Source organism: Gracilinanus agilis, chromosome 6, assembly GCF_016433145.1.
Source record: "Gracilinanus agilis isolate LMUSP501 chromosome 6, AgileGrace, whole genome shotgun sequence".
NCBI classification, from domain to species: Eukaryota; Metazoa; Chordata; class Mammalia; order Didelphimorphia; family Didelphidae; genus Gracilinanus; species Gracilinanus agilis.
In genome coordinates, this window is record NC_058135.1 from 212679131 (window position 1) to 212696592 (window position 17462).

The following is a 17462-nucleotide window of genomic DNA, read 5'->3' on the forward strand; positions in this document are numbered from 1 at the left end:
AAGCTGGTGGAAATAATCAACAACTCTAGCAAAGTTGCAGGATACAAAATAAACCCACACAAATCATCAGCATTTCTATATGTTTCTAACAAAACCCAAGAGCAAGAGTTAGAAAGAAAAACTCCATTTAAAATCACTTTAGACAATAGAAAATAGCTGGGAATATACTTGACAAGATAAACTCAGGAATTATATTAACATAACTACAAAACACTCTTCATACAAATAAAAGTAGAACTAAATAATTGGAAAAGCATCAATTGCACATGGGTAGGATGAACTAATATAATAAAAATGACAATCCTACCAAAATTAATTTACTTATTCAGTGCTATACATATCAAACTAACAAAAAACTTTTTTATAGAATTAGAAAAAATTCTTACAAAGTTCATCTGGAAAAACAAAAGAACAAGAATATCAAGGGAATTAATGAAAAAAAAATGTGAATGATGGGGGCCTAGCAGTACCAGATCTCAAACTATACTATAAAGCAGTGATCATCAAAACAATATGGTACTGGTTAAGAGACAGAAGGGAAAATCAGCGGAATGGACTTGAGGCAAATAATCTCAGCACGATAGTGTTCAATAAACCCAAAAATCTGAGCTTTTGGGACAAGAACACAATATTTGACAAAAACTTCTGGGAAAATTAGAAAACAGTATGGAAGGGATTAGGTTTAGATCAATATCTCATACCATACACCAAGATAAATTCAGGAAGGGTAAATGACTTAAATATAAAGAGGGAAATTATGAGTAAATTAGGTGAACATAGTATAATATACCTGTAAGATCTATAGGAAAGGAAAGAATTTAAGACCAAGCAAGAGATAGAGAATATTATTAAAATGTAAAATGAATAATTTTGATTACATTAAATTAAAAAAGGTTTGTACCAACAAAACTAGTGCAACCAAAATTAGAAGGTAAGCAACAAATTGGAAGGAAAAAATAGAACAAAAACTTCTGGCAAAGGTCTAATTTCTCAAATTTATAAGGAGCTAAGTCAGTTGTTCAAAAAAATCAAGCCATTCCCCAATTGATAAATGGGCAAGAGACATGAATAGGCAGTTTTCAAATAAAGAAATCAAAACTATCAATAACCACATGAAAAAAGTGTTCTAAATCCTTCCTTATTAGAGAAATGGAAATCAAAACAACACTGAGGTACCACCTCACACCTACCATATTGGCAATGTGACAGCAAAGGAAAGTGATAAATGTTGGAAGAGATGTAGCAAAATTGGGACACTAATGCATTGCTGGAAGAGTTCTGAATTGATCCAACCATTCTGAAGGGCAATTTGGAATTGTGCCCAAAGAGCTTTAAAAGACTGCCTACCCTTTGATCCAGCCATATCATTGCTGGGTTTATACCCCAAAGAGATAAAGAGGAAAAATACTTGTATAAAAATATTCATAGCCACACTTTTTGTGGTGACAAAAAATTGGAAAATGAGGGGATGTCCATCAATTGCGGAATGGCTGGACAAATTGTGTTATCTGTTGGTGATGGAATACTATTTATTGTGCTGAAAGGAATGATGAACTGGAGGAATTTCATGTGAACTGGAATGACCTCCAAGAATTGATGCAGAGCAAAAGGAGCAGAACCAAAAGAACACTATTCAGAGAGAATGATACACTATGGCACAATCAAACATAATGGACTTCTCTACTGGCAGCAATGTGATAACCCAGGATAATCCTAAGGGACTTTATGAGAAAGAATGCTCTCCACATCCAGAGAAAGAACTGTGGGAATAGAAATGCAGAAGAAAAACATATGATTGTTCTCAAGGTTCAATGGGGATCTGATTGGGGATGTAGACTCTAAAAGATCACTCTATAGCAAATATGAATAATAGGGAAATATGTTTTGAACAATGATACATGTATAACCCAGTGGAATTGCTTGTCAGCTCCAGGAGGGGGGATAGAAGAAGGGAGGGAAAGTACATGAATCATGAAACCAAGGAAAAATATTCCAAATAAATAAATAATTTTTTTAAATTAAAAAATAAAACTTCATTTCCACTCTCATTCCAAATAAGAATGTCTATAAAATTTGATCTACTTTTATATGTTATAGAACAAAAATCCCACAAATAAGGTCATTTTTATCACCTAGATTTTACCCAGTATGTTATAGAAAAGTGTTGGCGAATTGGCGAAGAAACCATGACACACATGCTGGCCCCAGCATGGGGGAGCTGCTAAGTTCCCCCTCTTCCCAGCACTCAAGGACATTTTTTTTATTCCCCACACCTCTCCAGATCTCAAAGAGAGCAGTTCTTCCCTCTGCTCTCTAAAGGAATGTGGGGGGCCTCACAGGCAGCCTGTGGAGAGACTCTTCCCTTGGATTCTGCTTTGACTTGCTGGAAACTATGGAACTTTCACGTGGAGATCAGGACTTGAGGAAGTCCTTGCCAGGGATTGAGCTGGACTTCTCAGCAACCAGAGAAAGGAATCTCCAAGGAAAGAGTAACTTGGAAAGCCAAGGCAACAATGTCTCCAAGCCATTAAAGAGATGGATCCAGGAAGACATAATCTTTTATAGTCCTTTTTCCATGCCACTTCCTGTCTCTCCCCACTTCACTGGAACCAATCACAGCTTCCAAATTGCTTAGCACTGCCCAGGGGGACAGTGTCCTTGGGATCCACCTCTTGTCCTTTGTGAATGTAAACTCTTATCAGAAGGATTCACTAGATTGAGTGAGTAAAAAGGGTGGAGCTCCCTAAGTACTTGATTGAGTTAAGATAAAGAAAATTCCTTTAAATGCTTTAAATGCTACAAAAGCTGCTCCTTGCCACTCAGGCTATAACTTAGATAAGGGTTAAGTCCTGAAGTATGCATGGTCCTCAGAGAAGATAGGATCCCACAGAGAACAGACATTCTGCCCATTTACTCAGGGAAAAGAGAGGGAGGCAGACTGTATGCTTGAACTCCTCACTCCTATATAAGGATATACATGTTGTTCTTAGAGTTTAATCTACAATTGCTTATTAATTACCTACCACATGCCAGTAACTGGAGACACCAAAATAAAAATGATTTTTTTCCTTGCTGAAAAGGAGTTGAGGCTATCAGGACAGCAAATGGTTAATTTTGGGAAGTGAGTGAACTACAATGACTCCATCTTGTGATTTAATTCTGGAGCTAACTTTGTTCCTTTTCTATTCAATTATAGAGCTAAATCCAAATTCTGTCCTGTGAGAAAAGTTTATTTAATTTTGGGAACTGGGAGAAAATGTTATTGCATTATTCGAACCTATCCCTGCATGCCTGGGAAACTGGACCAGCTATATCTGCTCTTTAGATACTTTTAACCAAGGATTTATATTATGTTGATCAGAAACTCAAACAGATTTTTAGATTGATGCAAGGAATTTCTTCATAATTATGTATCTTCAGCAACCTAGATGTCTTATCTGAAAACTGGCCCTATTTTGATCAATCAGTTATATACAGACACTTGTGAGGGGTGAAATACCTCTTTTTCTGAATTCAGGATATTGAACCTGTTTTCTCTCCCCCTTCCAAATTTGAAAGTCCCCAATCTTTCATCCAATTAGAAATTATTGTTTTATTTCCTTTTAATTGATTGGTCTTATTTGGTGGTTTTTTATTTTAATTTTAATTTTATTTTATTAATTTAATTTTAATTTATTTTTACTTAAATTTTAATTATATTAAATTTTAATTAATTGGTCTTATTTGATTAATTGTTTTTACTGTATAAAAAGTCTGTTTTCTCCTATATTCTGGGTCCAACCCTAAACTAAGGAGGCAGGGTGGTCTTGATATGTTAGGACAGTGATGGGCAAACTACACCAGATCTGGCCATGAGACATTATTCCTAATCTAATACAATGAGTAGGAAACAATACAATGAAACCTTGAAAGAGTTGCCTTAGAAACAGACTGACAGATGAGCATTTCCTTTCCTTTGGCCCCCTCTTTAAAAAGTTTGCCCATCACTGTTAGGCAATTGATATGCATTGCTTAATAAATTGATATGATCAAAAAGATGAAACCTTTGTTTTCTCAGTCATTTCATGTTTTGTTCATTACACTACCATCAAGGAGTTAACAGTCTAATAGAGGACAAAATATGCAAACAAATATATATGAAGAAAGCTGCAGATTGGATAAATGAGAAGAAATTAACAGAAAGAAGACACTGGAATTAAGATCATCTGCAGGCAGTTTTATTAGATCAAAATATGTGATGAGGAATTATGTATAATAAACTTAGAAAGACAGATTGGAGCCAACTTGTAGAAGGTTTTAAATGTCAATTAGGAGAACTTGCATTTTTTTCCTCTAATACTAACAGAGAAACACAAACATGTACTGAGCAAGGGAATGACGTCAATGGTCAAATAAGTGACTTTAAGAACTAGCAGAGGGAAGTAGTATGGATTGAAAAGAAGAGAGATTTCAGGTGAGAAGATCATTTAGGATATTACTACAGTATTTTTGCTAAGAGGTAAATAAGGATATTTTTGTCTTTCAATGTATAATATATAAGAAACTTTAAAAATATGTGTTGACTTTTGCCTGACTAAATTACAGTCATGATGGTGGTTGCAGTGGAGGTATAAATGAAGATAAAGGGACAAATGCAAAAATTATTGTGGAAATAGAATAGATAGGACTTCATAACTGATCAAGAGTCAGGGAGTATGAGGAGATGAGCCTGATCCCACCACTGTGAACCTATATAACTGGAAGATTGGTGGTATCCTCAAAAAGAACTAATAAATTTCAAATTATTTTAGGTAAGAGATGAGTTTTGGTTTTGATATGTGGAATTTGTGATATCTTTTGGAATACTCAGTTCAAAATGCCCTAGAGACAGATACAGAAGCAGAGGTTGGAAGAGAAACTAGGGTTATGGAAAATGAATGTGTATATGCTTTTTTATATTATATATGTAATATATTATTTATGTACATATGTTTACTATATATATTTTAAAATTCTTACTTTCTATCTTAGAATCAATACTAAGTATCAGTTCTAAGGCAGAAAAATATTGAAGGCTAGACTATTGGGGTTGAGTAACTTGCCTAGGGTCACATAGCTGGGAAGTGTCTGGGGCTGTATATGAACCCAGAACCTCCTTTCTCTAGGCTTAGCTCACTTTTCCCTAAGCCAACCTAATTGCATATTTATTAAAGCTTAAGGTGAATTAAGAGCTTTGGTATTCCTTGTTTATGAATTAGTGTATACACACACACACACACACACACACAAACATAAATGAATGGGGAGGGAGGGAGGGGGGAGAGAAAAAGGGGGTGATAGAGGGAAGGAGAAGGGAATTATCTGACTAGAAATAATGACTGAGTTGGATAGAAGCTAATGAAGTCACTAAGTGAGATAGTATTTGAAGGAGTTCAAGTCAGAACTTTGTAGCATAAACAGTCAGAGGGAAGATGATCCAATGTGCAAAAGGCAAGACATAAAGTCAGGAAAGCAAATCTTGATTCTGTCACTATCTGTATGACACCAAGAAAGCTAATTACTCTCTGTCTAAAGTTCAGTTTCCTTAGTGGAAGAATGATGAGATTGGACTATATGGCCTCTGAGGACTCTTCCAACTCTAAATATATGATCCTGTGACCTGAATAATGATTTAGCAAAGGAGATTGGAGAATGTTTAAATAAACAGAAGGTGAATTGAAAGAATGTACCATGAAAATCAAGAAAGAGAAAGAATATTTCAGTAAAAGTTGGTCCCTGAAGAAGAGGGATAAAGAAGAATGAAAATAGGCCGTTAGGTTTGGAAATTCTCAAATCTTTAGTAACTTTTCAAAAGAACCATTTTAGATGAGTAATGAAATACTAATCCAGAATTCTAGTTTAGAAGTGAGAAGAGAAGGGGGAGGAGGAGAAGTTAGTACAGATAGCTTTCCCCCAAGATTTTTCTCTATGTAAGAAAACAGCTAGATGCCAGTTTGAGGGGGTGATAGTACTAAGACACAACACAGTTTTTAAAGGATGAGTAAGACCTGAGTGTGTTTGCAGACCTCCAAATAAGAGTCATCAAACAGGAAGTAATTAAAGAATAGAAAGTGAATAATTAGTAATCTGAAGAAAGAAATAGAAGGAGATGAAATCAAAGGTAGAAGTAGAGGGAGGGACTTTGGCAAGATTTAGGGCTTTTTTTTTTAATCCAAACTGGGGTAAAGGAAGAAAATTTCCTTCCAACTCTAAGATTCTATAAAATTTGACTTTGAGGTTTCACTGAGCTACTGAATTACCATTTATCTTTACTTCCTAAGAATTCTTACATTTTGGTTTGTGTCTTCCATGTGCATTTATTTTTTTACATTGTATGTAATTCATATTCATGTCTTAACTCCCAAATAGACTATCAGGACTCTGAAGGCAAAAGTCCTATCTTGCAAATTCATAGTTGCTAATCCTTCAGCACCCGGGACAGAGCACTTAGTCATTTAGTTAACATATTTGCATAGGCTTTAGAGTTGAAAGAAAACCCCAGTGATCATGTAGACCAATAGTTCTTCATCTTTTTAGTGTCAGGGACTCCTTCTTAGACTACTCTTTAAAATAAAATAACAGCAGAAAATGTAAGTTTCAGTTGGAAGTTAGTGAAAATAAAATAAGGACCTGATATCTACTTCAATTTTCTCTTTTTCTGTAGAGGAAGGAACAAAGGCTAAGAAAGGTTAAAAGACTTGTCTCATACAGTAAGTTAGTAGAGTCCCCTAACTAACTTGATACTGGTAGCAGAGGCAGCATTTGCACCCAAATTTTCTGAATTCAGATTCCACAAATGTTTGAATTGGATTTTTACTTTCCTTTCTGTGTCTTAATGTATCCTGCTGCTGAGCATCACATTTCCCAAATGGAATTATCATTACAAACACATGCTGGAAAATGGCAATTACAATATTAAAAGATAAAAGATGCCACAGGCAAGCATATCATGTGACATCATGATCATTATCAATGTAGAAAATAGAATTCAATAAAAATGAGTTTTTTATAACTCCAAAGAAATCGAGTGAATCAGTTTTATCTTTTTTTTTTGTTTTAAAATAAAATAATTCAGTTAAAAATTCAAATTGGCTTCACAGACATACCATATGGACAAAATTTCTGTCCAAAAGAGAATTTTTTCTGTTTTTAACAGAATGCATTAATGTTGCTCAAGTCAAAATGGATTAGAGGATTTAAAATTTTCTTAGTGACCAAAAGTCTACCAGAATTATACTTCCTAAAAGATATAAATCAATTTCATTTTAAGCGCCTATAAGAATTAGGGAAACACAAAATAGTTAGAGGGTACAGTCAAGCCATTAAGGGACTTACAGTATGCCTACATGGTGAATATTCAGAAAACTGTGTACACCTGTTGCCTTTCAGTTGTGGAGCACTCAATTTAAATTTAGAGTCACAGGAGTTTGTTGGAATCCAGGCTTAGCCACATACTAGCTGTGTACTTTGGACAACCCTTAAATAAGTCATTAATTTCGCCCTTATGGGGGCCAGGGGATGGACAGGGCTCAACACCAGAGTGGTATTGAATCTATCAGTTAAGAATGGCTCTAGAAGTTCCTGGAAAAAGTGGAATTCACAAAAAGAATGTATAATTAAATCTCTTTGGGTTCAGTTATGAGTCCCTTCAAAATTCTTTGTTATATGTAATAAACCTCTTCTTCATACCTCAAAGGAACTGAAAGCACTGGAATGAAATGTTAGGATGAGCTAGCTTCAGATAATTCTTCAGAGGATACTGTCTATAGCAGTATAGACCATACAGATATATAAACCTTCAGGACTGAACTTGGGTCTGTTTGAGTCGAACCATTCATTAATAGGTTATAGATGACAATTATCTCTTTCTCTATCTCTCTCTCTCTATCTCTCTCTCTCTCACTCTCTCTATTTTTCTCTCTTTCTTTCTCTTTCTCTCTGTCTCTGTCTCTGTCTCTCTACCTGCCTCACTCTCTGTTTGTCTCTGTCTGTCTGTCTGTCTCTCTCCTTCCCCCACTCCTCCAAAGATGTGGGGCATTGTAATAATATTCTATAAAGAACATTGAGATTTAATGTAGCATAGAGTAACAATATCACTCAAAGATGTCATCGAAGAAGAAAAGTAAGAGGCTGACATCGGACACTAGACTTAGAGTCAAGAAGACTTGGGTTTAAGTGCTGGCTCTGATACTTTCTAGCCTTGTGACACAGGACAAATGACCTGAACTCTTTGTGCTTCCATTTCCACAACTTGTAAAATAAAAGCGGTGGACTCAGTGGCCTCTGAAGTTCCTTCCATGATTAAATCTATATTTCTATGAACACAGTTACATATGATATAAAATAACAAAGTTTCTTATTAAATTACAGACATAAAAGATGGAAATGTCAAAGCACAGAGCATGAAGCAGGGGAAAGACGAACTTAGAGATAAATCTAAGTTTTATGGTTATGCTACAAAATCATGGTTATGCTACATACCACCGAGAGTGTGATTCTAAACAAGTCATTTAACCTCTCAGCATCAGTTTCCTCATCTGATAAACTAAGAGTTTACAAAGATGGTCTCTTCAGTGTTGTCCACATTTAAATCTCACTAGTAAAATTATGTTTTCCTTATCAGTATCACTGATTCTTTATACAAATAGTCTGAAATATGATAGGTGACTCACCAAGTATTTTTACACATATCTTACAATACACATCAATATGTTTGTATCCTAGAAAGACAAGAGAGGGAAATGTTTGTTTGGGTTTTTTTTCCTAAACGCTTTCTCCAAGCCGCAGTAAATAACAGAAAGAAATTGATCAACTGAAATAGAATGACAATTATAATAGTAGAAAGAAAATAAATTATTTCAAGATAATCTTCCCCTGCCAGATCCTCCTAAAGACTCCTTACTGCAAGCTGGGCATAATGGTAGTTTTGGGGGCTACAAAGTAGAGACAAATTTAGAAAAAGCAGTGGGTGCAAAAGAAAATCCAAGACTTGGACTATCAAAGGTATAAAAACTATAGGTGCCCAGTGCTGGTTTTATTCTCCTCCACTCAATTTTGTCCTCTTTGATGGGAGTGGGTTATATATAAACATAACAAGATTCAATGAGAAACAAATGTGGGCTACTTATTGTAAAAGGAAAAGAATATCAGAATGGTATTAGAAAGCAAAATCTAAGAACTTATGGTACACAAGGAAAAAATTTATAGTTCGCATGAGGGGATAGAGTCAAATTTATTCATGCCTAAACTGAATCCAAATAAGTAAGAGTGGTAATTAAGACTCTCAGTCAAGGCAACACTAAAATTAAATTTGCTGAAGAGAAATAAATATTGAAACTACTACTACTACTACTTCAAGCCACCACAGACAATGAAATAATCTTAAATGTTAATAAATATATCCCAAATGGCATAGTATCTAAGTACTTAACATAAAAGCTAATAGGAAGATTAACATGTTAAGACTAATTTCTAAGGAAATAAACTTTCCTCTTCCAAACTTGAACAAATCTAAGAGAATGATAAAAATGAAGGAAATTAAGGATTTGAACAAGATATTTTAAAAAACACACACACAATCAACTTTTAACAACTAGTAAACTCTAGTATTAGGCAGTTTATATACTTTTATTGAATTTATGAGACACCTTTATAAAAACTGGGTTTACATTAGAGATCCAAATCATAAATAACTACAGGAAGTCAGAATATTAAACTCATCACTTAAATACCAGGGATATAAAATTAAAAGTGTCGATAACACTTTTTCAAAGGAACATAGAGAGAGAGGCAGCTAGGTAGCTCAGTGAACTGAGAACCAGGTCTAGAGACAAAATGTCCCTGGGTTCAAATTTGGACTCAGACACTTCCTAGCTACACAATCCTGGGCAAGTCATTTAACTGCCATTGCCTAGCCCATCCCACTTTTCTACCTTTGGAACAATACAAATATTGACCCTGAAATGAAAGGAAGGAAGAAAGAAAGAAAGAAAGAAAGAAAGAAAGAAAGAAAGAAAGAAAGAAAGAAAGAAAGAAAGGTAGGAAGGAAAGAAGGAAGGAAGGAAGGAAGGAAGGAAGGAAGGAAGGAAGGAAGGAAGGAAGGAAGGGAAAAGAAAAAAGGAATATAAATAAAAGGAATACATGTTGGAGAGAATATAAGAAGACAAACATATAAATGAACTATTGGTGTTGTACAGTCCAAACATTCTGGAAAATAATTTGGAACTCTGGTAATATATAAATTTTTAAAAAAAGATTAAAATTAAAAATTAAAATATCTACAGACCAATATATCCTACTGCTAGGCATATGTCCCAAGGAGGTCAAAGATAGGAAAACAGATCTCATATATAGAAAAATATTCAGAACAGGTCTCTAGGGTCACAAAACAAAACAGATGATCCCTTATTAGAGGATGTTTAAATAAACTATAGCATTTGACTGCAGTGTCAATGTTATATTATTGCCATCTATCAAATGATAGAAAGACTTATGAAGTGATGTAGAGTGAACTCTACATCAAAAAAGTGGGACCAGTAAAATAATATAATCACTACAAGGATGTAAAGGGAAAGAACTCTTCAACCCCACTGTATAATTTTGAAACCTGCTTAGTTAAATATGAGAAAATGCATATCCTTCATTGCTTTGTGGGGTTTGGGGAAGAAGAGAATTAAGGTTGTACAGCACTGGATATACCAACAGATTTAATTGATGTGTTGATTAGTTTTGCTGAAATGCTTTTTCTTTTTCTGTTATCCTTTTTTCTAAGGATGGGTTCATTGGCTAAAAGAAGAGAAGTTATATAAAAACAAAATATAACAACAAAACATTTTAATTACTTAAATAAAACTCACGGGTTCTGGAGTCAGAGAACCTTGGCTTAAGCCCTATCTGTTATATTTTACTCTTTTCCTTTGTCATAGTTACTTCATAGCCTTTTGTGACTCTATGTAGCATGTAATTATTCTGGTCTTAGCTTTTTAGAATCATGTGTAACCTCTCAGCTCCATAGCTTAGAAATCACATCTCTAGATATGTTATATTTATAGTTTCACTTTGGTAGTGACTTGTCATGATAACTCTTTGCCTTCTGGCTCTAATACTTCTGGACAATATTCTTTTATGACTTATTTAAACATACTATTCAGAATTTTGGTTTCTTTGGGGAATTACATGATTCTCAAATCATCTCCCTGCACTTTATAAAATTAGAATAGACTAGAAGAGAATTAATGATATCAAAGGGAAACGTCAAGCAGATCGGTTAAACAGAATATACATTAGTACTTCATAGTTTTCTAACTGAAAAATGTGTCATTTTATGGTAAATGATGGCAAACCAGCAGAGGTGCTATTACCATAGTGGGCCTGAAGTATGGCATAGTAGAAAGTCCATCAAAGTTCAGTAGATAAAACATCAAATCAGCTGTCAGAAGACTTATCTTTAAGTAATGACTCTGGTACTTCCCATGTGACCTGTGTCACTTCAAATCCGTAATTCTCAGGTTTCTTTTTCTATGAAGAGAGAATTACATTTCTAATAATCTACCTCAGAAAGTTAAGGAATGGAAAGTACTTTAATAAAATGTTTAGTAAACCCGGGTGATCATTATTAGAATCATTTGCTTCATATCCTCCTACTAGTAGTTTCCTGATCTGAAGCCTCATATCACAGAAGTAACCCTAAATTACTATGAAATTCCAAAGTAATCTACAAACTTTAAGGGCTTTAAACATAGTCCAAGGCTGTTAAAATTTTATGTGCATTATCCAAGGACAATCCGTACTGGGTTCAGCAGCTAGCAAGAGAAGAATACCTACCTAATGATGATTTTTTTTCTGACCATGGCAATACATTAAAATGAAAAATCTTCACCAGTTCAAGGTGATTCCATAGGTATGAAATCACTGGGCCTTGATTATTTTTTATTGCATAATAATATTGTGGTCTACTATCTTACATACAAACGCACTAAAAACTCCAATATATACCTGGAAGCCTCTTTCTCTCCAAATGTATTTGAATTTACATTTATATAAAAGAGTAGTCTACTGCTTACAAGAGTAATTAATTTTCATGACAGACCCCTAAGCCATTCTAAATACAGATAAAATATTTAACTACATTCATTCTTTGGTGCTACAAAATTCAGTCAAGGAGCTAATAATAAAGTAATTGCCATCACCTTGTGTTTATGAGGTCACCAATCAAGTGTGGCTGTTTGAGTTTTACATTAACAAGCAGTAAAATATTATGCGTTAGACTAACCCAGTATTATTAAAGTTTTAAGGAATTAACAGACACATGATTACTAATAAACTGTGATAGTGATAAAGTGATACTTATGTTTTTATTACATGTCAATAAACAAAGGAAATTAGAATTTTCCTACAAGGCCAAGTCTGAACTAATCATTTCATTAAATGGAATCCCTGAGTTATATTCCAAACCTCAACCTATAGAATGAAATGCCAGTATCGCTCATTCAAAGAGAGAGTCCATGAGTTAATAAAAGGTGGCCCAAAATCTTGAATTATGAGATATTTTTAGATTCTTGCTCCTTTCCCTTGGGGATCATTCAACAGATCTTATTAGAGTTTGAGCTTAAGAGAGATAGAATAGAGTTAAAAGAAAGTAGTGTTTAATGCAAGCAGAGTAAGATAAAAAGAATGAAAGAGAATAAGAAAAAACAGTATGATCCAGTACACAGATAACTCAACCTGAAATCATGAGATCCAAATTCACATTTAGATTTAGGACAAGAATGAACCTTGGGTGTCACCTAGAAAAAATTCATCATTTTTGATGTAACTGAGGCCCAGAGAAGTTATTTGCCCAAGGCTATTCAGGTAATAAGAGGCAGAAGTAAGATTTGGACCCTGATTCTCTGATCCCCAAATCCATAATATCACATTGCCTTTCACACATTCCAGCATGGCCACTTTCTTCTTCTCTCAAATCAAGGAATTGGGCTCAATTCCCTCTAAGACCTAGAACCAAAGTCTGGTGATCTATGTTGCTAAGGGAAAGGGAGAATAGGAGGAAAAGGAATAGTTATAGACCAGTCTAGAACAAAACAGAACCCCAAACAACTATACTCCAGAGCTTAGGTCTATGGCATGTGTTCCCCATATCCTGAGAAGAAAATTCATTTTTCACAGGTCATTTAAAGATCAATAAATATATTTTCCCCCTCGAAATGCTTAAGTACCATTCTTACCTTACTCTTCTCCTGCTGAAATTCTATCTGGATGTTAGTCAACTTAGCCCGAAGCTCTTCATTGGCTGCCTGCACTGCTTCTATTTCCATTTCAGGCTTCTCGCCCTTGTTACGATTCTTTTTGGACATGTTTCCTGTAGTGTTGGTGAAAGAAAGGTCCTAATGGTCTGAACTGCACCAAGAGGCACTTTGTTCTTTTTATGCAACATTAACCAAAAAAGCAGTCCTCATCATCGTCCTCCCGACAACCCCTGACCACCATTGCTTCTGTTCCTGGAAAAGAAGAAAGAAGATAGAGATTAGGATATAGCACACTTTCAATTGAGTTCACCAACCTCTCTATTGAGTAAGGCCCTGTACAACCATTTGAAAATCCTTTTGCTGAGAATAGAAAATAATATCCTATTCACAGACACTTCAAAAAGGATAGAAGTGAGGAAAGTAGATAGAGAGAGAAAGGAGAAAGGGAAGGAAAAACATTTATTAAATATCTATGTTCCAGGGATTGTATAAAGTGCTTTACAATTATGATCTCATTTGATCTTCTCAAGAACCCTGGGAGCTAGGTGGTATTATTACCCTCATTTTATTAAGTGACTTGCCCAGGATCACACAGCAAGAGTCTGAAGCTGGATATGAACTCAGGTGCTCCATTCACTGTACCATGCAGTTGCTTCAAAGGAAATTAAAGAAAAAGGAAAAGGCATTTATGTACAAAAATATTTAAAACATCTCTTTCTGTGGCAGCAAAAACCTAGAAAATTAGGGGGTGCCCATCAGCAAAAGGGTTGATTGGACATCAAAGAAGTCAACATCCTTTATCCTGAGCCACCACCAGTCATCTTGTCTGTTGTTTTGAATGAATTTTAGTGGATTTCAATGACTCTGGAAGAGTGAAGACACTGACCTTGTACAACTCTTCCTCACTTAAATACAATTTATGTGAAAGTCAAAAGATATCACCCATACATTTTATGATTTTACATTTTATTATTTATTACCCCATTATTTTATTATTCTAATACTGCTTTCAAAGTCTTATGGCAACAGATAAGTGGTAAAGTAGCAGGTGTGGACACACTGGGAAGTGCACTCACAACTCTGCATTCAGGTGGCCGAGGGAATATAATTATCTTCTAACTAGAAGATACAGTGGAATTTGGCAGTTTCCTGGGTGTCTAAGGAATCATTTTTAAGGAATGTATTGCTCACTTCCCAGAGTGAGGAAAGTGCTAGAAAAGGTACCCTAAAAGGTGTCTGCTTCACCTTACCCTGGCCTGCTTACTGTGGCAGGAGAAGATCCTACCTTGTGGTCAAAACACACACAAAAAATAAAAAAACTTTTGCAAAGATGATTCCACTCACCATTGGTGCATGGAATGTGTGTACACTTATAGAGAATATAAAATCCAGGAGAACTTGAAAAATGAAGAGTTTTTATTATAAGAGAACTCAGCAGGTATGCATTTAAGTAGCAGCCCTAAGCAAAACAAAGCTGGCAAATGAAGGCCAGTTTACCAAAGTCCAAGCTGGATACCCATGTTTCTGGAGGGCTTTCTGTGATGAGGAACTCCATGAAGCTGGCATAGGTTTTTCAATCAAATCTAATATAGTCAACAAAAGCTTGTATACCTCACTAATGAAATGAATGACAGATTCATAACAATGTGATTGCCACTTCCACCATCATTTAGTGTGTATACTCCAACCATCACAAACCCTGATAAAATAAAAAAATGATGATATCTTGGAGACCCTCATTAACAGTGTGCCAAAAGAGTAGAAGCTTGTAATTCTGGGTGTCTTTAACACAAGAGTAGGCACAGATTATTAAATATGTCAGAGAGTCCTTGGAAGGAATGGAATCAGAAACACCAATAGCAATGGCCAATTATTACAGAAGACTTCTGTGTCTCTTGACCTAATCACCAACACTTTTGTCATGGATGCACCCTTAAAACAAACATTGGCATTTAGTATATTATACCATTGTAAATAGAAGAGAGACAGGTTGTGAAAGTGATGAAGAAGATGCGAGGTACAAAGTGCTACACTGATCATAAACTTATCCTTCCCAAGCTAAACATTGACATTCAACAAAATTTGTGGCCCCAAGGCAAGACAACTATCAGAAGACTTAATGTCAACAGATTAGATCACTTCTCAGTGTGAGAACAGTTTGTTGTTGACTTGGAACATACAATTGGCATCTACGGCACAGAAAAGGAATGGATTATTTTCAGAGATTCAGTGTATAGCACTACATTTACTCATCTGGGTGAGAAATCTTGCAAACATCTGGATTAGTTTGGTGAAAATGATGGGGAAATTCAGAAGCTACTAAATAAAAAACAAGAACTCCACATCATTTACAAACAGAATAGCTCATCCATTTCTAAGAAGACAACATTTAACTCCATCAAAAGTAAAGTGCAAAATAGAGCTCAGAGAGCAGATGAAAATCAGTTTTACACTAAAAGTTATAATCTAAAGTATTTCTATGATCCCTTGAAGACTATTTATGAGTCAAAGACCTATGGTGTATCTCAGTTTTTCAACATGGATGTAGCCACACTGATCAATGGTAAGGATATAATCCTGGAGAGATAGGCTGAACACTTTCACAGTGCTTTCAAAAGGTCATCATCAATCAGTGCTGAAGCCACTAACCATATACCTCAGGTTAAAGTCAGTTCTCTCTACCTGAACTTCCAACTGAAGAAAAGGTTCAGAATGCCATTAGGCTCCTCTCATGTGGCCATGTGCCTAGTGCTGATTCTATTCCAGCAGAGATTTAGATGGCAGGGAGTCAACTTCTCATACAAAAGCTGACTTAAATCTTCTGGGTTATATAGCAAGAGAAGGTCCTCTCTCTGGAAATCACAGATGTCTATATCATCCACCTCTATGAAGGAACAGGAAATAGGTTGTCCTGTGTCAATCAAAGGGTCTTTCTCTCTTTGTCATTGCCAGTAAAATTCTTGCCAGAGACCTCATTAATAAGCTGGTCATTCATTTTTGAGTCTGCTTTCTAGGGATGTCCAAGTCACCTCTCTGAGAGCCAGTGTATTTTCAGAAAAAGCCAAAGAACAGTCAATATGGTGTTTGCTACCCCTGACAACTCCAGGAAAAATTCCAGAGCCAGAACAGGTATCTGAACAAATCATTCATCAATCTACCCAAGGATGAAGGCTCATGGAAGACCATGGCAAAATTTGGTTGTCTGGAGAAGTCCATCAGTATTGTATGATAGCTGCATGATAGCATGCTTACAAGCATTCTAGAAAATCAACAATGCTCTCATGCTTTCCCAGTCACCAATGGAGTGAAGCAGGGTTCTATTCTTGTTTTCATGCTTTTTATCATGTTGTTTTCAGCAATGCTCTTGGATTTCTAATGAGGATGAAAATGGCTTCAAGGTCAGCTACTGCACTAATGATAAATTATTTAACTTGAATAGGACAGAAGCCAAAACTTAAGTAGGGACCACTGGTGCACAACTTTGTTCTTGGATGATTTTGCACTCAACGTAGCTTCTGAGATTGAGATGTAACAGAGCATGGAAAATTGGACTGACAATTAACACAAAGAAAATAGGTTCTCCATCAGCCAACACCACATCATCCATATATAGAGCCATCAGTTATAGGAAATGGAGAAATTTTGAATGCTGTGGATAAATTCACTTAATCTATCAGTATACATTTTAGGGATGTCCACAAAGATGATGAGGCTGACTCGAGCATTACCACAGCCACCTCAGGATTTGGGAAGTCCCAAAGGAATGTAAGAGTGAGAAGAGGTATTAGGCTACCTACAAAATTGAAGATCTATACAGCTGTTTTGTTAATCTCATTGTTGTATGCCTGGGAAACCTGGTCAATAATTTCTTAGGAAGATTCTGAAGATCACCTGGAAAGAAAAATACTGGATACTGGGGTCCTTTCTCAAATTGAACTGCTAGCATTCAAACTCTATTGCAGAGAGTACAACTTCAGTGGGCCGGCCACATTGTTTGAAAAACAAACGCACATTTGCCTCAAATAACTGTTTTGTGGAGAACTCGTATCAGGTAAGGACCAATAAAGAGGTCAGAAGAAACAACACAAGGATACTCTCAATGTCTCTATGAAACACTTTAGTATCATGTGAAATCCCATGAGAAACATGGGAAGTAATGGCACAGAACCATTCTGCATGGTGTACTCATATCAAAGAAGG

General features: G+C 35.5%; 1 protein-coding gene across 2 annotated transcripts in view; it reads right to left on the reverse strand.

The window, feature by feature from the left end:
• The window catches only part of JAKMIP1 (janus kinase and microtubule interacting protein 1), a 67272-nt gene extending 53902 nt beyond the window's left edge, over nt 1-13370 (reverse strand). For both annotated transcript variants that reach the window (XM_044680164.1, XM_044680163.1), the window contains exon 1: nt 13242-13370. In XM_044680164.1, coding sequence (XP_044536099.1) covers nt 13242-13370 — 129 coding nt within the window. The remainder of the gene's footprint in view (nt 1-13241) is intronic.
• Between the last annotated feature and the right edge of the window lie 4092 nt (nt 13371-17462).